The following is a 23,025-nucleotide window of genomic DNA, read 5'->3' on the forward strand; positions in this document are numbered from 1 at the left end:
CAAATTTTGAGATTGGTGGAAACTTCTCCCCATGCCTATATGTCGGTGATATAATGAAGTCGCTGTCTGGTTCAGTTTTTTTTTTTTTAACAAAACCAGCCCCCTTCTCTGTCTCAGTATCAGCCACATCTAAGACATAGCCAGGTTTAGTTAATGAACTGAGCCAGACAGCCTTGTTATCTCCTTTTTGTTATTTTATAACTTGGCAAGCTGTGGGTGCAAAGATCATAGGGGCTGGACAATATTGTCGATTCCCAAATGTTATGGCCTGTGAGGAATGATACTAAAAAGTGTTTTGTATAGCTAGAATCATTTTATCTGGTGGACCCAAGATACACTAGTCCATCACTATTTCAGATAGATCTACATCCCATATGACATGTTAGAAGTGTATAGAAAATGAGAAAATCTAAGTGATCCTCATTATTGCATTTTTCACATAAGTTCCCATTATTCTCTATGGGGCGGTTCACGTTTGTGTTTTTGCAGATCAATGTTTTTGTTCAGGTTTTAAGATCAAATGATTACCTGTCCACAGCATAGGTGATAAAGTGATGATGAGTGAGGTCCTGACCTGCACCGATTAGAATGGGGCCCTTTTATCCCCGATAGAATAGAGTGAGCGGTAGTGTGAATGTTCAATCATGGCTCCATTCATTCCCTATGGGGCTGTCCTCTGCTTTTTCTGGCAGCCTCATAGAAAATGAATGGACTTGCAGTCGGACATCTGACCTGCTACTCCTTTTTGTAATAGGGGATCTTAGGATCATAGGGTTTGGAGAAGTTGACAGATCATAAAGTGGTGACATATCCTAGCAATATTCCATTACTCAATAATATGGAAAAACCCCTTTAAAACCAGGAAATATATTTTATTCACTAAACCCCAATTACAACTTCCAAATATATGTGTCTATGAAGCCTTTGTCTCAAATCATATTACTTCTCCGTGCATTACACCGGACATATAAATTGTCTTCAAATGTGACGTTTAATCTACAGTTCAAATGGGATTCGCCGGATTCAGACTGGGGAACAGAGGGTATGTATGAGTTATACATGCCCCTAGCCAGTTTGTGCGACCCCGCTCTACATACACTTGTATGGAGCCAGGCCACCCCCTCTAGTCGTACACACCCACTGGCCATCTGCATCAGTGGTCGGGATGCAGCCTCGGCTCTATACAAGTGTATGGAGCGAGGCCGCACCCACTGGCCAGGGGTATGTATAACTAATACCTACCCTCGGTTCCTGCGTATGAAACCGGCTCACAAAGTGACTGCAGACTTATCATTTTGGACCGGACAACTCCTTTAAGCCTGCAATTATTGGAGCGGTCATTCTGCAGCTTTAAACCACAGAAGCTCTGTTCCACTGCAGTCTTTCCACCGTTTCCTTCTATAATTACTGCACGGCTATTACGATCACGGATTACGGTTTCGCAGGTGCAACACTTGTAAGATTGAATAATCGTGCAAGGAAACAGTGGGAGGACTTCAGCTGTACAGGGCTGACCGTTGCATGTGAACGCAGTGTTGTCCAGGACTAATATGTTGATGACTCGATTTTAAGTTCCACTATACTCATTAGACTGAAATCAGCTAAACTTGCCGATGGTGGGATTTACAAGTGTATGTATTTATCACTTGTGTATGGGGACCTCCCAACTCTCTGTTGTCGGGAAAGAGAAGCATCCGGCCTGTTAGATTACAGATCTCTTTGTTCTCTGGCAGATATGCAGTTGTTATAGCTCCGAGCGCTCCTGAGGAGTCTGGGGAGATAGAAGTTGGCCAACTACTATCGAATGTGTATGGAGAGCCTAAGATATGCCATAAGTATCAGATCGGTGGTGGTCTAAGGGCAAACCCACAGCAAACCCACTGCTTTGATGATTTCTCAGGCTCACAGATGTTCACAGTGCACAGACCTGTGGTGTTCCACATAATTATTGTGGTTAGTATTTTCCATCAGTAATTTTAAGCCAAAATCAGGAGTGGAACCTGCAGAGAGAAAAAAAAATGGAAAGATTGACGTCTGGTCAGTGTTTTATAAACACTCCAGGCTTTGGCTTAAAAATCTTGATTAAATACTGACCAAAAATACTGACATCTGATTCAAAATGTACATTGTGACCTTCTATTGGCAGCTACCCAAGGTATCAGTCTGAGAATAGGCAATCAAATGGCCTGGACAAACCCTTTCTATTTGACATATGGTAACTATTAGTGATGAGCGAGCGTACTCAGATAAGGTATTATCCAAGCATGTTCGTGTTCTAACCGATTGACTTTGGCCTGCTCGAATAAGATGTTCGAGTCCTCGCGCCTGTGTTGGAGAGGGAGCCCCCGCTGTGTACCCAGGCCAGAACTAAGGGGGCTGTCACCAAGGTTCCCGGGGGGTTTTGGAAGGAATAAGCAGGTGGCACAGAGACTCTTCCAGAAAGCATGGGGTGGGGCTACTATAAAAGGAGCACATGCAATCAGCAGGGGGCACCCGACAGGGAGAGACAGAAGCAGCAGGAAGCAGGAACCTAGGTGGCGCCAGAGAGCCAGAAGGAGCGAGCGTCTACCAGAGGGATTGGACGGGGACTCACCGGTATTAGGGAGCAGACGGCACCAAGCAGGCCAGCAGGGGGACGTTGACCAGACGACCGCGCTCCCGCTCCCGACACCCAGACCCGCGGCTTCGGCCTGTCGCTGCCATCCGCGGCCGCCCCTGTCCGACTCCAGTACGCGGCTGTGGCCTGCCCGCTGCCACCCGTGGCCGCTGCTGCCCGACTGGGAGCCCCAGCCGGAGCCAATAGCTCGAAGATCCAATGGCGTGAACCCCAAGAAGAAGCTTTCCGAGACCTCAAGATCGCACTCTCGGAAGCCCGGGTGCTGGCCTACGCGGATTTCTCGCAATCATTCATCCTGCACACCAACAGGAGCCTGCACGGGCTGGGAGCTGTGTTGTCTCAAATGCAGGACAGCCGGGAGAAGGTGATTGCCTATGGCAGCCGATCACTTCACGACTCCGAACGCAATCCCAATAACTACAGCTCCTTTAAGCTCGAGATTCTCGCGATGGTATTGGCCATGACGGAGCGATTCGCGGAGTACCTAGCGATATCTGAGGTGGTGGTACGAACCAACAACAACCCGCTGGCCTACCTTGAAAATGCCAAGTTGGGGGCCTTGGAGCAACGGTGTGTGGCTCGGATGGCCAAATTCAAGTACAAAATCATTTACAAACGGGGAGCAGAGAACGTCCATGCCATTTCCATGTCCCGAATCCAACGCATGGCCACAGGATCGAACCGAGATGAAGAGCCGTGACACGAGAGCAGTCCCATGCGGGACCCACTAGGGGCATCTTGGAACAGTCCCGGGACGAATGGATACGGCAGCAACAAGAAGATGGGGAAATCGGCCCCCTACGTCAATGGGTGGCCACGAAACAGCTGCCCAACGACGCCCAAAGAAGGACACTGTCTAGAAACACATTGCTAATGCTACGCCAGTGGGAGAAACTGGTGATTAAAGGTGGACTATTGTAGCGAAAGACAGTACTACGCACAGAACCAACGGTAGCATGGCAGGTGGTGGTGCCGAGGGCCCAGCTCACTCAACTTGCTTGTGAGGCTCACAAAAAAGGGGCTCATTTTGGGGTGCAAAAGACTTTTCAGTGGCTACAACAAATAGCCTACCATCCCAGATTGCAAGCCGAGGTGGAAGAAGTTTGCTGTACATGCCGCCAATGTGAGCTGACTAAACCACCAGAGCAACAAGTCCCTGTGCAAACGATAGTAACGACAGCATCCCTCGAACTAATGATAGACTATCTAACCATCGGTCCGGCCCATCAGGGATATGAACACTGTCTAGTTATGGTGGACCATTTTACCAAGTTCGCCGTGGTGACGCCTACCCGAGATCAAACAGCGGAATCGGCCGCCTACACGATCTGTAAAAACTTTATTCAAGTGTATGGCTGCCCCCAATGGATTCATTCGGATCAAGGTGCCTGTTTCTTGAGGAAAGTAATGGAGGAACTACATCGTCTATACGGCATCGACAAATCCCGAACCACACCATACCATCCGCAGGGGAACGGGGCCTGTGAACAATTTAACCGGACCCTAATACAAATGTTACGTACCCTGGAGGACGACCGAAAGACGCGTTGGCCCGAGTACGTCCCCGAACTGGTCTGGGTATACAACAACCGGGTACACCGAGTCACCGGTTACACCCCATACTCACTACTCTTGGGCCGAAAAGGCAAGGGGATCACCAAGGTGGAGTTGGACCAAGAGCAAGAGCGACCATGGGCAGGGATCCCCTTGTGGGTCTGAAATCATTGATATCACCTGCATACCCTGCATTGGCTAGTACAAACAAAGCTCCGAGACCTGGAACACCCGGGGAAGGCCCCGTCACAACCCACCGAATTCCAGACAGGGGATTGCGTACTTGAACGAGACTAGCGCCCCCAAAACAAATTGGGGCACCAGTTGGAAGAAAATCCCTACCGAGTACTGCGACAAATAAGTCCAGATGGTCCGGCGTATGAAATACAGTCTGAAAAAGAGGGAGACCACTCCACCCGAACAGTACATTGCAATATGTTGCGGCCCTGTATATCCACGGACCCCGAGCAGCCCAAGGCCTCCCCCCAGGCCACAGATCCCCCGCCAGTTGTTTGTGATGATGAAGGCGAGGTACGAGGTAGTATGAGCGGACACTTCTAGGGCCAATTCACCTGTGGCCCCAGTCACCCAACCACCTTCCATCACCCCAGAAGACTCCACCACAACAATCGAGCCGCGACGCTCTGAGCGGACCACAGCAGGAAAACCCCCCGAACTATATGAGCAGGATCAGTTAATGTGGCAGAAAAGACTTCAGCATCAAGATAAAAACTCAAACCTCCTCAAACCCTCGCCCGAGGACTGGCGAGCAGACAGGGTGGGGGAGTGTAGGAGAGGGAGCCCCCGCTATGTACCCGGGCCGATTCCAGCCCGCGGCTGCAGCCTGCCCTCTGCCGCCGCTGCCCGACCCCAGCCCGTGGCTGCGGCCTGCCCGCTGCCACCCGCGGCCGCCACTTCCCGACTCCAGCCCACGGCTGCGGCCTATACATCCAGGCTGGGCCCAGCGGCTGAGACGCCGAATAGACATCTACAACCACTCTGCCGGACGTCAGGAAAGGATAAGTCACACGTCATAGTTAACTAGTTAGAGTTCTAGGACTGATAGCCGGCCATACCGCGGCCTTATAGTTACTGGTTCCGACCAGGTAGTTAATATTGTGTTATCTGTGTATTATTGTTTGCATCCCTGTGAGGACAACTGTTGTCAGCTTGCTAGTTACTCAAATAGCCCATATATAAAAGTTGCATTTAACCTTGCTCCGTCTTCATCTCGTCACTGCATCCTGCGTACCTGCGAATCCTACACCTGCATGTCTCGCTGTTCAACAGCCGCAACGCATGCCGGGATTTCCTAATGATAAAATAAAGAACCTGGCACTTAATGCCATTGCAAAAGGATTTTTTTATTGTTGCAGTCTGTAAACGTTTCGGTCTTATCTAGACCTTCATCAGTCCAACTGCTTGTCACAGAAGGATTAACTTCTAAAATTGTATACACAGGATTGGAGTAGTGGGCTCCTCAAAATGTTTATGAAGTTCGGTAAATGAGTTGCTCCTATCAGAATTCACGTGCAGAAAATAGATATAACTGTAGCAAGATAGCATATAGTAGGTTGCAGTCTTAGTCCTGGCATAGAATGTGCCTATAATAGGATTACAGTCCTGGTGCCACAGGGGCTTAATGTGCTCCGTATAAATGGTCCCTGCTGTGGAAATAAGGTGAGGGCACAGTCGACCTATAAATATACAGTGCTGTGCAAATTAATTGGGACAATGCATTTTTTTAAGTAAAATCATAAGTTGGTTACCAGTCAGTGATTCAAACCAGTTTTAACTGCTTTGAACAGGTGTGAGTGCCTGTTCAAAGCAGTTAAAACTTGTTTTGAATCACTGTCTGGTAACCAACTTATGATTTTACTTAAAAAAATGCTTTGTCACAATTAATTTGCACAGCACTGTATGTCTGTCCTCCAGAGGCTGCAGTAGTGGTCAGGGGTTAATGTGTGCCAGAGAGACGCGGTATCCGCCGCTCGTCTGATACCACGTCTCTTTGGCACACATTAACCCCTGATCACCACTGCAGCCTCTGGAAGACAGAGGAGCCCATTACTCCAATCCTGTGTATAAAACTGTCTTTTTCCCTTCAGCTTAGCTTACCCACTCTGGGCTTGTCCCAAACATTAACTATTGGTTTCCCTGTTGTCAAGCAGCACACATTATCAACATTACTAAAGCAAGTCACAATCTACATTATACATTACAGTAACACTTCGTTCTTCAGTGGGGAACATGGGTAGCATGCCCATATCCTTACAAGCATGAACCAACAACAAAAAAGAAATATAAGCAAATTCACTGTTCACATTGCTATATGAAATGCTTGCTGATCTACAATCATACTTCCTGACTTAAACTGTCACAACATAAAACCAATAACCACAAGGTGAATAATATGTATATCAGAAAATAAAAGTTACCACTATGCCTCTACCAAGACAAGACAATCCTGAAGAAACTTCCCGTTATTGTGACAAAAACATGATTGAGTCATTTTGTACTTCACGTAGATTTCAGAAATGTATATTAACATGAGGTTATATTTACGTGAATATTTTTTTTAGGAGAGGGAAGGAAATCCCAATTATGATTCCAGCTAGAGGACCCCATGATTTCTATATAGGACCCTGCCCTGATTAATCAATTCAGGACCCCAATTAGAATAAAAAAATAAATACTCACCAATGCAGCAATGCTATTCCAGAGATGTTGGCGCTGATGTTCCTGGAAAGAGTGGTAACTTGTTGTGTCACTATGTAAGACCATAGTTCAGGATCAATTGTCTTGGCGTACGCCTGGCATTTTTGTGCTGCACACCTTATTTCAGATATATTGAAAAACATAGGACTATAGGTGACCATTATACTGTGTGGAGGACTGTGAGGGCCATTATTCTGTGTGAAGGGCTGTGTGAGCCCATTATACTATGTGGGGGGGGGGCATTAAGCCTTGTGGATGGCTGTGTGGGGCAATTATACTGTTTGGAGGCCATTTTACTGTGTGTGGATCATGATTCTGTGTGGATGACTGTGGCGGCCACTGTTTAAGGGGTGTGTGAGGGCCATTATACTGTGCGCAGTGCTATGTGGGGGCCCATTATACTGTCAGCATACATGTCATCTACATGTCAAAACATAAGTGCCAATCCAGGGAATTACGGTAATCCTAACAGTTTTATCTGGTGGCACATGTACCGTATTCAAAAAGACTTAATGTAGATGCATATAGTAACATTACTCCTATCTAGGGATGGGGATAGTCATTCTCAAATATGTACAAAGGAACAAGAAATTGGAACTCAGTGTAAAGTTTTCAGGAGTCAGATAGCCTGGTCTGACATGATCCTTAACCCCTTCATGACCAGAGGTATTTTCATTTTTGCGTTTTCATTTTTTGCTCCCCTTTCTCCTAGAGCCATAACTTTTTCAATTTTCGGTCAATATGGCCATGTGAGGGCTTGGGTTTTGCAGGATGAGTTGTAGTTTTGAATGACACCATTGGTTTTAACATATCGTGTACTGGAAAACGAGAAAAAAATTCCATGTGCGGTGAAATTGCAAAAAAGTGCAATTCCACAATTGTTTTTTGTTTTGCTTTTTTATTATGTTCAATGAATGCTAAAACTGACCTCCCATTATGATTCTGCAGGTCATTACGAGTTCATAGACGCCAAACATGTCTAGGTTCTTTATTAGCTAAGTGGTGAAAAAAAATTCCAAAGTTGTTAAAAAAAAAAAGTACAATTTGTCTCCATTTTTCATGATCTTGGGTCGGGTGTGTTAGGCGTCGAGCTTCCCCCACTGCGCAGGGGGAATCTCAAGCCATGTCCTCTGCGGTCTCCTATTCTTCTGCAGCCGCAGAGATTCCTGCTCAGCAGAGACGTCGGTCCCAGCGTCTTGCCCAGGCTGATAGTAGGCATCTGCTTGCTTCTTCTGGCTCTGCTATAACTCCATGCTTGGGTCAGCAGCAAGTAGCCACTTCTGGGACTAAGTCCTGTGCTTTGGGTACTGAGCATGCCCGTGGGACGACCTCTCATTGGAGGTCGGAGGTCACATGCGCAGGTCCCGTTCCTCCTCAGATTGGTCCACTACTAGGAAGGTCCCGGAAGGACGCCGCTATAAAAGAGTCGCATGGCCGCTTGGATTTTGGCGTGCGCTGCGCACTTTTGAAGGTGCGCCCGTGCATGCCGAACGCAGCATGTTGCATTTCGGCGCGCACGGCGCACCTTCAAAAGTGTGCAGCGCACACCAAAATCCTGCTAGTGCACGGCCAGCGCACGATCTGCGCACCCTATGGTAAAGATAGGGTGCGCAGATCGCAAGCGTCCATGTGCAATAGTAGGCGGCGATGACCAGATAGGGCGGGGCTTAGTGGCCCCGTGCGCTGCGTCGAATAAACGCTAGTGTGAAACTGGCCTTACTGAGTCAGAGTCTGCGCCATTAGTGGCATAGTCTATGTGCCATAGAGCATCCCGCTCTCCACACGAGCGTTAGTGCCATCCAGCACAAGGCACCTCTGCACCACACGAGCAGCAGCATTCCTTACAGCGGCGCTGTGCGCTAGTCAGTGGCGGATTAAGTGGACTATGGGCCCGGGGCTGTTCATAAAACCTGGGCCCCTGTACCCCACTTCCCAGGAAAACATTTTCTGTCAAAATTTTGTGGCTCTTCTCACAAAAACACTGCATATGCTGATTTTTAGGTATACAAATTGTAACATTTATTAGACCATAAAAACAAAGAAAAATTACTTTTTTCTGACAAGAAATTGTATTGTATGGTCAAACAATATAAAATTAAATCGGCTGTTCCCGAATTTGGCGCCCCCCCGGGCGGTGAATGGCCTGCTCGGATGCGGGGTCTGGAATGGAATAAAATGGCCGCGCTTGGGAGGGGGTACCGGCCTGGCCGGCTACTGGTTAGGGATGTTAATGATTAATCACACAGTCACAGACAGACATTCATTTCTGACACACTGCCTGCGACAGTGCTCCCAGGCAGCACAGACAGTAATGTGCAGGCTCAGCTCCGCCTCCTCTGCCCCTGGCCGCAGTATAAGTTACACTTATATATATATATATATATATATATATATATATATAAAACAATACCAAATGGAACAATTCGCAATGTACCCCAGGCGAGTCACCATTTGTAAAATTATGACTCAAAGGGGATCGATAATGGACACTCCCACATAACATGTTAACACAAAAAAATGGAGTGAAAGTCCAAAATATTTTAGAAACGTAAGAAATTTATTATACATAAAAATCGTACTGACAATTATAAACAACATCTACAATGAAGGAATCGGGTAATATCAGCTGCTAATTGTCCTGTCCATATAATATTAAGTGAAAAGGAGCCAAGTGCTTCTTGTAATGGTGGGCCATAAAACCGGGACACAAAGTGTAGGGAAGAACCCAGGTGCGCATCCTGAGGAACAACCCCGTTATCCCATGCTAAAGTGCTTACCCATCATGTGCTCCAGCCTCCAGGACAAGTGCAGCGCCGCCACGCTGCACTTGCGCTGGTGGCGGCGCTGCACTTGTCCTGGAGCACATGATGGGTAAGCACTTTAGCACGGGATAACGGGGTTGTTCCTCAAATTTCTTACGTTTCTAAAATATTTTGGACTTTCACTCCATTTTTTTGTGTTAACATATAAGTTACACTTAGGCTGTGTGCACACGCTACGGATTAGGTGCAGATTCATCCGCGCGGATTTTGTAAAATCCGCAGGTGAAACCGCAGGTCAAAATACCTGCGGTTTTACCTGCGGATTGCTCTGCGGTTTTGCCCTGCGGTTTTTCATCTCCTCAATAGAGGAGATGGCAAACCGCAGGAGAATCCGCAGAAAGAATTGACATGTCAAAAACCGCTGCGGAACCGCAGCAAAATCCGCAGTGTGTGCACACAGCCTTACACAGGCTGCCTGCGACTGCCTGGCTGCTGTGTGTGTGAGTGTGAGTGACTCTGTGTGTTAAATGCAGATTGCACATTTTTTGTTAGTACAATAAACCTCATTTGAATCCAGAAATATAACTGAGTCCATCAGTTATTAGATATATGAAACTGAAATAGCTGTTGCAAAAACCAAAATTGTTATAAAGAAAAAAGGTTAACATTAATAGGGGTGCCCAAACTTTAACATATGACTGTATGTATATTTGATTTTTTTATTGTTTTATATTGAATGGGGTGAAAGGGGAAAAGTTGAACTTTTATGTTTATTTTTTTAATATTTTTAAAAACTTTTTTTTTTACTTTTGGCATGCTTCAATAGTCTCCATAACTCTATCACCTCTGCTACATACAGGCGATGATCAGATCTCCTGTATGTAGCAGAATTACTGACTTGCTATGAGTGCCGACCACTGGGCGCTCATAGCAATCCAGCAGTGACAACCATAGAGGTCTGCTGGAGACCTCTGGTTGTGATGCCAACCCAATCGGTGACCCACGATTACGTGACGGGGGTCACTGATGGGCGAGACTTCCGGCACGCATTGCCGAAAGCGTGTGTTAAATGCCACTGTCAAAGTTTGACAGCGGCATTTAATGGGTTACCAGCCATTCACGGTTCCACCCACGTCTGTTAGAGGCACATGTTAGAGGCACATGTCAGCTGTTCAAAACAACTGACATGTGCTGGAAAAGATGTGGCTCACCGCCGGAGCCCACATCGAAGGGAGGGTGTCCGACATCTGCATTTTAATACAATGTCGGAAAGGGGTTAACATGGACCCATTTCCAGCATGTCATGCCCAGAACATGGTGTGAGGTGTGCTGCTTGTGATGTGTAGGTGACATGTATTGTTTTTACTTACCTTCATTCTAGTCCTTTGGTGTCTCCATATAATACTGCCAGGAGTATTTGCTCCTATATGTTGGTCAGATTAAGGGAGGTGATACCTGGTTTTCATATGTAGGGGAAGTCACTGTTTTCCACTGTCTTTGCTCTTAGGTCCAGTTGGACTGTAGGGGCCATCATAATGTGTTGGGGTCACTTGGGCCTCAATGTATGTGGAAGAACTATGGAGACAGAACTGTATTGGTTCTGTGCTGCATCATATTCTGAATGTGGGGATAATGTGGAGGAAATCACTGTGGGAGTATCAAACTGTGTTTGCGGGTCATTTTTGTTGTCATCATACTTTATGGAAGCAATGAATGTGGCATCATAGTGGGTCAGTATACCAAGAGGCTTCAAAAGGAGAAAAATTACTTTGCAAGTGTTGCAATATATATTCCTCTCTCTGTTTTTAAAAGATGAGAGAAATGCCCTTCTGTGACTATGCCTTTGTTCTGTGATCCCACCTACTCCACCTAATATTTTTGGGGGTAGCGTGCCAAATTAGAATATGTGCTATTTTACCCCATAATTACTATGTACACCTCTGTCCAGCTTAACCACTTAGTGACAGAGCCATTTTGCAGCTTAATGACCAGGCCAATTTTTACAATTCTGACCACTGTCACTTTATGAGGTTATAACTCTGGAACGCTTTAATGGATCCCGCTCATTCTGAGAGACTGTTTTTTCGTGACATATTGTACTTCATGTTAGTGGTAAAATTTCTTCGATATGTCTTGTGTTTATTTATTAAAAAATCAGAAATATGGCAAAAATTTTGAAAATATTGCAATTTTAAAACTTTAAATTTTTATGCCCTTAAATCAGAGAGATATGTCACACAAATTTCTTAATAAATAACATTCCCACATGTCTTCTTTACATCAGCACAATCTTGGAAGCAAAATTTTTTTTTGTTAGGAAGTTATAAGGGTTAAAAGTTGACCAGCGATTTCTCATTTTTACAACAAAATTTACAAAACCTTTTTTTTTAGGGACCACATCATATTTAAAGTCATTTTAAAGGGGTGTACATGACAGAAAATACCCAAAAGTGACACCATTCTAAAAACTGCACCACTCAAGGTGCTCAAAACCACATTCAAGAAGTGTATTAACCCTTTACGTGCTTCACAGGAACTAAAGCAATGTGGAAGGAAAAAAAATTTACATTTAACTTTTTTTTTCAAAAAATTTACTTCAGAACCAATTTTTTTTTATTTTCACAAGTGTTAAAACAGAAAATGAACCACAAAATTTGTTGTGCAATTTCTCCTGAGTACGCCGATACCCCATATGTGGGGGTAAACCACTTTTTCAGCGCACGGCAGGTCTTGCAAGAGAAGGAGCACCTTTTGACTTTTTCAACGCAGAATTGGCTGGAATTGAGATCGGACGCCATGTTGAGTTTGGAGAGCCCCTGATGTTCCTAAACAGTGGAAACCCCCAACAAATGACCCCATTTTGGAAACTAGACCCCCCAAGGAACTCATCTAGATGTGTGGTGATCACTTTGAACCTTTAAGTGCTTCACAGTAGTTTATAATGTAGAGCCGTGAAAATAAAAAATCATTTTTTTTCCTCAAAAATCATTTTTTTTAGCCCGCTATGTTTTATTTTCTCAAGGGTAACAGGAGAAATTGGACCACAAAAGTTGTTGTGCAATTTGTCCTGAGTACGCTGATACCCCATATGTTGGGGGGAACCACTGTTTGGGCGCATGGCAGAACTTGGAAGGGAAGGAGCGCCATTTTGGAATGCAGACTTTGATGGAATGGTCTGCGGGGTCTCGGCTACCCCCTGCAGCCGAGACCCCGGAGAAAATCCGACATTGGGGGGCGCTATTTACTTTCTCCACAGAGCCGTTAATTTACGGCTCTGTGGTTTAAGTACCCTTAATTACCGCCGTTAAAAGGCGTATCGGTGGTCATTAAGGGGTTAAACAATTCAGGACCTCAATTAAAATATAAACAGTGTATAAGCACCTCCTGTAGTGCTGCTGTTCTTGGATAGTAATATGACTTGCCTCATGTGCCGGCTGCATTCAATAATGGACACCTTTCTTTGCATGCAGCGCATCAATATCCCGTCAGGGCGGACAGCTGCTCTTACGAACCAGTGAAGGCTGAAGCTGATTAGCATTGGCTGCAGCATGTGACACAAGTCATGTCATTCTCCAGGAACAGCAGCGTGGAAATCACTGGAAATGCGCCACTGTAGGAGGTAAGTATACATTGTTTTTATTTTAATTGGGGTCCTCAATTGATTAAGCAGTTGTATAGTAGTGACAACAACCCCTTTAAAGGGGGTTTCCAATGAACAAAAGTTAATTTTATTCACCAGATCTTTGAATAATAAGAAGTTCCATAATTGGATGTGATTAAATAACATGTCCCTGTGCTGAGATATCTTATAAATGTGCCCCTGCTGTGTACTGTGTAATGGCTGTGTCTGACTGTACAGGAACATGGTCTGATCATACCACAGCTCATGGACAGAGGAGGAAACAAACGAGAGTATACAGACAGGACATCATGGGATGTCACAGCTTATTCTGCGAGGTAAAACATTGTTTAAAACCAAGCAAAGAAATGTTTTATCTCACCAAAAGAATCATTTGTGATATCATGCAGTAATCTACTATATAATTGCCTAATTCTGTCTGTCTGTCTGTCTGTAATGGAAATCCCACCTCACTGATTGGTCGCGGCAGTTGCTTAGTCGTCGTGGCAACACGGCCACATTGCTTATTGTACAGGCACATTACAGCCATTAAAGGCATCACTGTTGCATTGCTCATTACACAGGCACAGTCCTGTACATATTCTGGAGTACAATACATTAGGTAATTAGGTAACAGTAGAACAGTGACTGCAGCTCTGGGTGTAACTTGCGTATAATACATTACGTGACAGCAGAAAAGTGAATGCAGCTCTGGGTGTAACTGGAGTACAATACATTAGGTAAGATCTAAACAGTGACTGCAGCTCTGGCTGTAACAGGAGTATAATACATTAGGTAAGAGCAGAACAGTGACAGCAGCTCCGGGTGTAACAGGAGTATAATACACTTGGTAAGATCTGAACAGTGACTGCAGCTCTGGCTGTAACAGGAGTATAATACATTAGGTAAGAGCAGAACGGTGACTGCAGCTCTGGGATTAACGGGAGTACAATATATTAGATAACAGCAGAACAGTGACAGCAGCTCTGGGTGTAACTGGAGTACAATACATTAGGTAACAGCAGAACAGTGACTGCAGCTCTGGCTGTAACTGGAGTACAATACATTAAGTAACAGCAGAACAGTGACAGCAGCTCCGGGTGTAACAGGAGTATAATACACTAAATGGTGGCCCGATTCTATCGCATCAGGTATTCTAGAGTCTGTTAAAATAAAAAATAGTTATATACTCACCTTCCGACGACCCCCGGACTCTGTCCCGTCTCTCACCACGCTCCCTGCATCTTCCGGTCCCAGTAATGCTTAGTGAGAAGTGCCTGGAGATGACGTCCCTCTCGCGAGAGCGCGACGTCATCAGTGGTGTTTCGCGCTAAGCATTACTTGGACCGCAAGATGCCGGGAGCGTGGTGAGAGGAGAGAAAGAGTCCGGGGGCCGTCGGGAGGTGAGTATATCACTATTTGTTATTTTAACAGAGACTCTAGAATACCCGATGCAATAGAATCGGGCCACCATCTAGTCTGTTTATATTCTCTTTTGCTCTTTCTCCCCTGTCCAGGAGCTGTGGTATGATCAGACCATGTTCCTGCACAGTCAGATACAGCCATTACACAGTACACAGCAGGTACGCATCTATAAGATTATCTCAGCACAGTAACATTTTATTTAACCTCATCCAATTGTGGAAATTATTATTATTCCAAGATCTAGTGAATAAAATGAACTTTTATTTGTGGGACAACTCCTTTAAGGATTGAGCAGTTTGAATACAAACTCCTGATCTTTTTTCTCGCAGGAGATAGGCTGCTGGAGTTCCTGACTGTGAGTAGCTCCTCTCTTCTCACTGACAGCATATGCATGCTTAGCTGAGCTGGGAGATGTATGGGCACTTTTCCGTACAGATATGCAGGCAGTCAGCCAGGAGGGTTACCGTGACATTCATGAATTTTCAGTCTTTATTCCAGTATTTCTTCTGGTTTTGCTGTAGGGGCCTTATGGTCATATAATACACTCCTGAGAGTGGCATCGCTTTTTTTTGTGCATCAGCTTTAAATATGACCTCAAAATCTTATGTCTAAAGTAATCTTAAAAGTTACAAGTTAATATTTGATCTGATCTAGGATCTTACAATATAGCCTAACAAAAAATGTCCTGCTCCTTTAGCTGGCCACACATGTGTAGGATACTAGCAGGAACTCTGGATGCAGCAACGTGCAGGAGGCAGAGCAAGGGTTAACAGGTTTATTTACAGGAGAAATTACTCCAGTCAGGGAGATAAAAGAATTAATCTTAAAGGCACAGCACAATAATAACAGTACAAATACACGACAATTTGCGTAACAGGTATATCAGGAAGTCCTGACTCTGCAGCTTCTGCTGCCTACTCAATATCGCCGACAACGGCACCTTCCACTACCCCTTGTCCATATATTAACATGACTAATTAAAGGCACGGGCCAAAGAACTGTGCGAGCCAAGTGTGGCTCTTGAAAGTCTGACGTAACTGACGCAGTCAGGTCACAAAGGGTCAGAACCACTATTGAGGCTCCACGTCAGGGATGATGGTGTCAGGACTATGAGTGGTCCCTCGTGGGCAGCATGTGTGCAGTACTCCAGGTCACGTCTTGCACGGCACCGGTACTCTCTGGCAGTCACTAGGCACATACCGTAGGCCCTGCTCCCCCGGGTCCCCGCTGTTGGTGGCGGGCGGTGCTGGATTGTCTGGCGTTGTTGCTACCGGCCGAAGCACTTCTCACTATGTCCACTGCGACACCCAGGTTGGCTCCGTTCTGGGTATACGGCTCAGCGAGGCTCTGCTCTGCGCGGTTAGGCTCAGCAAGACTCTGCTCTGCAAGACTATCTCTGCTGACAACCGTAGCTCCCTCTTTCTTGTCCGTCTGCACACCGGGACTCTCTTGGGAAAGGCAGAGTGCACCGTTCTCCTGGCTGCTCTCAGCGCCTGCCCCTGCATTCCTGTCTCCCAGCGCCAGGCCCCGCAGCTTCGCGCGCTTTTCCCTTTTATCCTGCCAACGCTGCATGCTCTTTACAGCCTCCCCCCGCCCTCCTATCACAGCAGGAAGCTCCATCTTCCTCGAGCTTCCCAGAGACTGCAGGGAACCTCCACCTCCCTAATCCTCCTGGGGACAGAGGATGCAGCCTTTCAAGTTTCGGACCCAGCGTACAGGTACCTGTGGTCCGGTCCACCTTCTTACACATGCATGGGCATACCCAAGATCAAAACTAGGGGGGGCAAGGCATGGTTGTTCAGGTTGTAAAATTTTGGAACGAAAAAGGTGAATGAAACTGCTCCATACAGTATAATGAACCCCATACCTGTATATACATCATCACCAGCCTCAGCCCACTAAGCCCAGCACCTGTATATACATCATTACCAGCCCCAGCCCACTGAGCCCAGCACCACCTGTATATATCATCAACAGGTCCAGCCCAGCACCACCTGTATATACATCATCACCAGTCCACTGAGCCCAGCACCACCTGTATATACATCAGCCCGGCCACAGCCAGCCCCTGTATATACATCAGCCCTGCCAGCCCCCAGCCCCTGTATATACATCAGCCCAGCCAGCTCCAGCCCCTGTATATACATCAGCCCAGCCACAGCCAGCCCCCAGCCCTTGAATATACATTAGCCACAGCCAGCCCCCAGCCCCTGTATATACATCAGCGCAGCCAGCCCCTGTATATACATCAGCCATAGCCAGCCCCCAGCCCCTGTATATACATCAGCCACAGCCAGCCCCTAACCCCTGTGGAGTGCCCCCAGGGCCGTCGGGATACTCGGTACCGGGCCGGTTCTTAAGGGGATGTGTCACGGCAGCAGTGACCCGGTCCGTGGCCCAGGGCGTCCAATAAAAATGATGATAAAAGGGAATAAAGTTTATAAGATAAGGCAAGGGATAGCCGACGCTGCTTAAAGAGACCGCTGGGGCTGATGGTGGTGCAGCAGAGTTGGTACAGCTCCACAGGTAGAGCTAAGTCCCAGGGCAATTATATTATAAAAGATGGTAATGATGGATGTAATGCAGGGTTGAGGTGAAGCAGCAAATAAACAGGAGGACACAGCAGGGTGCATTCTTCACACTTTTACTCACAGTTTGAGGTGCAGACCAGGGCACTGAGTACAGATGGTAATGGAGATCCAGCCAGCCTGGAAGCAATGTAGGATCCACTAAGCCAGATGGGTTGGAAGCCTCCTTACTGCGCTGTTCTCTGTGGTCCTTGCTGCCTAAATCTATGCCCAGTTCTCTGTTCCTTACTGTTCTTTAGTCCTTGCCTGTATGGCAAGCAGCTTGAGTCTTTTACAGGTGTCACTCCTTCGTGGTGGCTCCGGCTCTGGTATGCTGCTGTGCCTTCAGGTGTGTGATGGGGCAAGGAGACCTGCAGTCTCCTGTCCTCTGGATTTGGCTGCTGGGACTGTTGTACCTGTGCAGCCACAGACTCCTGCGTCTGGTTTCAAGCGCTCTGCCCTGGGGTGAGCTTGGTCACAGCCCCAATCCCCAGGGTTCCCTAAACTTCTCCTTTCTTCTCTCTTTACTCTGCTCTTGGGACAAGCTCCTCACAGCTGCTGTCCCTTGTACAGACTCACAGACTGCCACTAACTAACTCCACCTCCAGCCCAGAACTTATAGGAAAGCTCCACTGAAACTGGGTTTAGAGCTCCCCCTTCTGGTCTGGAGTAGGAAAAGTGTTGGATGTTGGTACTACCTGGCTAAGGGATCCCTCCTTGCTTCCAGGCATGTCATCACCCCCCTGTGAGGGAGGCAATGCCACTGTGGCAACTGGACTCCTGGGGTGCCTTACCTGTATATACTTCAGCTACAGCCAGCTCCCAGCTCATGTATATACATCAGCCACAGCCAGCCCCCAGCTCCTGTATATACATCAGCCCAGCCACAGCCAGCCCCTGTATACACGAGCCACAGCCGGCCCCCAGCCCCTGCATATACTTCAGCCACAGCCAGCCCCTGTATATACATCAGCCCAGCCAGCACTCACTCACCCAGACCCGGCGTGACGTCACTGACTGAATAGAATAACAGTCATTGCCTCAGGAGCGCGCGGGTACTAGGAACTCCTCCAAATGCCTGACCTGATATGTTCAGCGGTGCGCTGCAGCCAGGGGCGGGAGACAGAGAGAGCAGAGCGCTCTCTCTCCGCCCACAGAGAACGTCCTGCCGTTCAATGTCAGGCGTTCTTAACCCCTATGTGTAGGGCACCCGGCCACTGACTCACTGATGCTTGCACGAGCGTGTGCACTAGGGATGGGCGAATCCTGAAATACTCGGAATCGCTAGACTCTAACGAGTCCGACTCGGAAACTCGCTATTCGTTGCGAGTCTAGCGAGTCCAATGTTAATGAATGGGGATGCGAGTATTGCAGCGATTCCTGTGCTGCCATTTTTTTTGTTCCGCTTACTTCCCGCATGTGTCTGTGCACACCATGCGGAAAGTAAGCAGAACATTTGCGGATGGTACCCACGGTCCGGAGGAGAGGAGACTGTCCTCCGGGCTTTGGGTACCATATCCCTGTAAAAATAGAATTTAAAAATAAAAAATATTGTTATTCTCACCCTCCGGCGTCCCGCGCAGCCTTCCCGCCTCTCCACGCATCCGTTCCCAGTAGTCCTTTGCGAAAATGCCCGCGATGGCGTCCGTTCTCGCGGGATCGCGAAGTCTCACGGTCATTCGCGCAACGTCATCGCGAATTACCGCGAGACATCGTGATCCCGCGAGAACGGACGTCATCGCGGGCATTTTCGCAAAGGACTACTGGGAACGGATGCGTGGAGAGGCGGCAAGGCTGCGCGGGACGTCGGAGGGTAAGAATAACACCATTTTTTATTTTTTTTTACATTCTATCTTTTACTATTGATGCCGCATAGGCGGCCTCAGTAGTAAAAAGTTGGTCACACTTGTCAAACACTATGTTTGACGAGTGTGACCAACCTGTCAATCAGTTCTCCAAGCGATGCTACAGATCGCTTGGAAAACGCTAGCATTTTGCAAGCTAATTACGCTTGCAAAATGCTAGTTTTTCCGCGGGAAAATCGCGGGAATTTAAAATGCGATTTTCCCGCGGAATGGAATTCCGGAATTCTCGTGGTAATTTCCGCGAGAGTTCCGGTACGTGTGCACTTAGCCTTATTTGCATTGGACTCGTTACTGTGCGAGTAATCGCTTGGAAACTCGCAGAGTACCGACTCCTGCGAGTCCCCTACTACTCGCAGAGTAACGAGTCCTAACGAGTAGATTCGCCCATCCCTAGCGCGCACCTGTAAAGCCACCGTGCCCAAAGATTTAAAGGGCCAGCGGCAGGAAAAACAGGTGGCCTTATCATGATAGGTACGCGCCCCTGCTTCTAGGGGGGGCAGCTGCCCCCCCTGCCCCATGGTGGGAACGCCCATGTATACATGTGTCAGGAGCCCATGTCAAATGTTAAAAAAATGGTCTTGCGGCTGTTGCTAGTCATCTTTTGCGCACCATTACGCTGCTTACAAAACCGATGGAAGCATGGGCCCAGAAGCATCGTCTACAGCATTTTTCTGTCCTCCTTCTATTCCCTGGCTGCTTAATGGTTAGGTCCATTCTTCTTAAAGAGCCCCTGGTCCGTTGTAGATTAGAACTCCTCTCCATGTAGAACCCCCGGTCCATCAATGATTATGCCTCATCTTTGAAGATTATATTTCACAGATTACACCCCTCTTCTTACAGAGCCCCTGGACCCTCACGGATTCCTCCTCTGTCTACCGAACCTCCAGTCTCTCAATGAAAATGGCTCCTCAGCACTGAAGGATTATGCACCCTGTCCCTATAGATTTTCTGGCCTTTCACAGATTATGTTCATCTCCTTCTAGAGCCCCTGGCTACACAAATTCTACTCCTTTTTCCTATACAGCCCCTGGACCTGCACTCATTAATTATTTTCTTTTCCCCACAGAGACCATGATCACTCATTGGTTACACCCTACTACATGCAATGTTCCTGCACTCCTAATGTGGCTCCTCTCCATACAAAGCCTCTACTCACTTCATGCTACAGTCCCACTGGTGTCATGTTATAACCAACCCTTCTTACTATGCCTTTGGCCCTTCATTGATTGTATTCCCTATCCTGACAGTCATTTTTGCCTGTTGACTGTGGTTCCTCTCCTCACAGAGCACTTGTTCTTTGATAGATTGGGCTCACTTCCTTCCACAGAGATCTTAGTCCTATTACATTGGGCCCTCTCCATCTGAGAGCACTTGGCTTATGGGTAGATTTTCCTCCCCAATGGAGACCTTTAATTGTGCTCTTCTATTTACCCCCCCTTTTGTACCATTGGTACTGCAAATTCAAAAATCCCTTGTTGAATGGATAGGCCAAAAAACCCTGAAATGTGAAATCTGTCTGTTGGGAACCCCACTAATTGAGAAAAGGGATCTCGGAAGCAATAATGGGTTGAGCATGAAAACAGCTAAGTAAGCGTTATCTCTATAATGTTCCTATATCATCGGCATCAATGGGCCCTGGCAGTCAGCGCCAACCATTCAGACATATCCTTTTAAAACACTATAAAACAGTAGATTGTTATTAGCCCATTTTGTAAAATTCCTGTATATTAGAGATTGCTTTTGGGCTACAGTTATGTTATTCTCCGCAGAGCCCAGCCCGGCGAACAGTTGGGTCTTGGCTCTAGCCAATTAACAATCTAGATATAGCAGTCAATAGCGTCCTTACAAAGGTCCCATGTATAAAAGTTAATATATGCAAAAATTTAAAGGGATTTTCTAAGATCACATAAATGTACCCCCAAGATATGTTATAAATGCCCAAAGGAGGTTTCTATTGCCCATTCAAGTAATTTTTGATGGCAAAGACTCTACATGGGTATTCGGATCTAGTGTACTCACAGCATTATATTACCTTTTAATACACAGTTCTTTTTGCAACTTTTCGTCTTAACGCTGTGGGTTTGCACTATAAAGAAATGGTCTGCCCACTGCTGATAATTAACTCCCTGTGAAAGTGTGCCAACATGTTCTTCATCACTGTCGGCACAAAAAACAGTAGCATGCAAGCAGACTTTGGTAGAGTTCTAAGGAGCCTAGGGGCAAAAAAGACAATTCTACTGTCACAATATGCGCCTGGCCCATTTACCACCCACAAAAACTGGCCCAGTGAACATATGTCAAAGCCAGTACCCCCCTGTGTGTGGCTGGCTTCCTGTTGACAGCTGGCCTTTCCTCTTTCTTGATATTTCGGGAGTTCCTGCTGCCTATCAATCCAGCTCCAGGATATGGTGACGCCATCACTGTAACCCCTCAACTGCTGAACGACCCGCTTTCCAATGCTGAGGAATCAAAAAGAGATACTGGGAAAGTTACAACCTGTGGGATTAGGGAAGGAAATGGCATTTCGGAAAAACATTAATGACAGCAGTGGAAATGTTGTTAGGGGAAAGATAACTACAGTAATCATGGGGAGTGACAAACTGTAACAAAATCCTGTGATACAATAAATAAATAGGATTCTGTAATATTCACCCACACAAAAAGCTGCAAAAAAGACCATACGGTCAGAAAATATACAGATGGCGCCCAGATGAGTTGGTTATTTATCATGTTGTAGTAGATGCTTGTTTTTGCTTAGCAAGAAGTTTTTAGTATATACAATAGATTAACGTCCAAAAAGTGAAATGACAAATTCAATTAGAAAAAAAAGAATAATTTCCTCTAGATACAAAAGAACCTTGAAGTTATTCTAGGAATCAGCCATGAAATATGAAAATTGTGGCTTGTAAAGGGTTACTAGCCGTTGCCACAAGCCACCTCAGTGGAGCTGGGAAGCCTAGGGAATGTGAGATGTGAGCACTGTGAGTGTGTCTGTGTGTGTGTGACATGGGTGGAGTTTGAGGCTGCCTTTGCACCATTGATTCAAGTCAGCCTTTAGGGGCTGTGTTCTATCCTCAGCTTCAAGTTAGGGAGAGAGAGTGAGAGACAAAACCCCACACATATTAAAGGGAAAAAGTTTACAATCGCAGTCATAACAGGAGAATCCTTCCCCCCTCCCTTCTCCTCCTTCCCCCCTTCTTGGCGGCAGCTTCTGATGTGAGCCCATTTTTTTTCCAAATTTGGGATTTGTTGTATAGAGGGGGGAAACAAATCACTGCTGGGATCCAGGCAGATCGTGGAATTGTGGACGATCCCAAGAAATGTCGGATCCTACAGTAAATGCGCACCTGGAAGGTATTATATCCGATTTTGAAGGTATGTAGTTACCAGATTTCTCTGTTTTCTTTACGTCTTCCGAATGTACGGTGATCTATTACAGCTGTATGTGCGCGTGTGAGCGGGGAAAAATTAAGACGTGTGTTGTAACGCATCAAATGGAAGGAGAGATATATGTAGACTAGCAGAAAATGGTGTGCAAGGACGGATATGGGTTTTTAAATATACATCTCGAAAATGCGAATTGAGACGTATGGACAGGAAATAGTGACTGTAGGAAGAGACAGGTAATGAACGAGAGAGAGCGACATGGTGGATGAAGGGTAAAGGAGAGCTAGCTGAAAATTACTCAGAAAGAGCAGAAAAAATAGCGGTGAGTCACACAGAGGGGGAGGAAGTATGAGACATAGAATAGATTTTACTGCAACACATCTGTATGGAAAGCTAAAAAACGCACAGCAGAGATAAGAGCGAGAATTGACAAGTGCCACAGTTATGTATGAAATGTCCAACACAATATGATACATACAAGTTGTGTACTGCATATTGTCTGACGAGATAA

General features: G+C 46.4%; 1 protein-coding gene across 3 annotated transcripts in view; it reads left to right on the forward strand.

Moving 5' to 3' along the window:
* SEPTIN9 (septin 9) overlaps positions 1 to 23,025 on the forward strand; it is a 452,544-nt gene that overhangs the window by 204,909 nt on the left and 224,610 nt on the right. The window contains exon 1 of one of the 3 annotated variants that reach the window (XM_073555420.1): positions 22,210 to 22,502. The exons of the other annotated variants lie outside the window; for them this stretch is intronic. Coding sequence (XP_073411521.1) covers positions 22,448 to 22,502 — 55 coding nt within the window. The 5' untranslated portion in view covers positions 22,210 to 22,447. Of the gene's footprint in view, positions 1 to 22,209; positions 22,503 to 23,025 lie in introns of those variants that run through there. 3 annotated transcript variants of the gene reach the window in all.

The sequence above is a fragment of the Dendrobates tinctorius genome, unplaced genomic scaffold, assembly GCF_039654945.1.
Source record: "Dendrobates tinctorius isolate UK_male_01 unplaced genomic scaffold, ASM3965494v1 ptg000223l, whole genome shotgun sequence".
NCBI classification, from domain to species: Eukaryota; Metazoa; Chordata; class Amphibia; order Anura; family Dendrobatidae; genus Dendrobates; species Dendrobates tinctorius.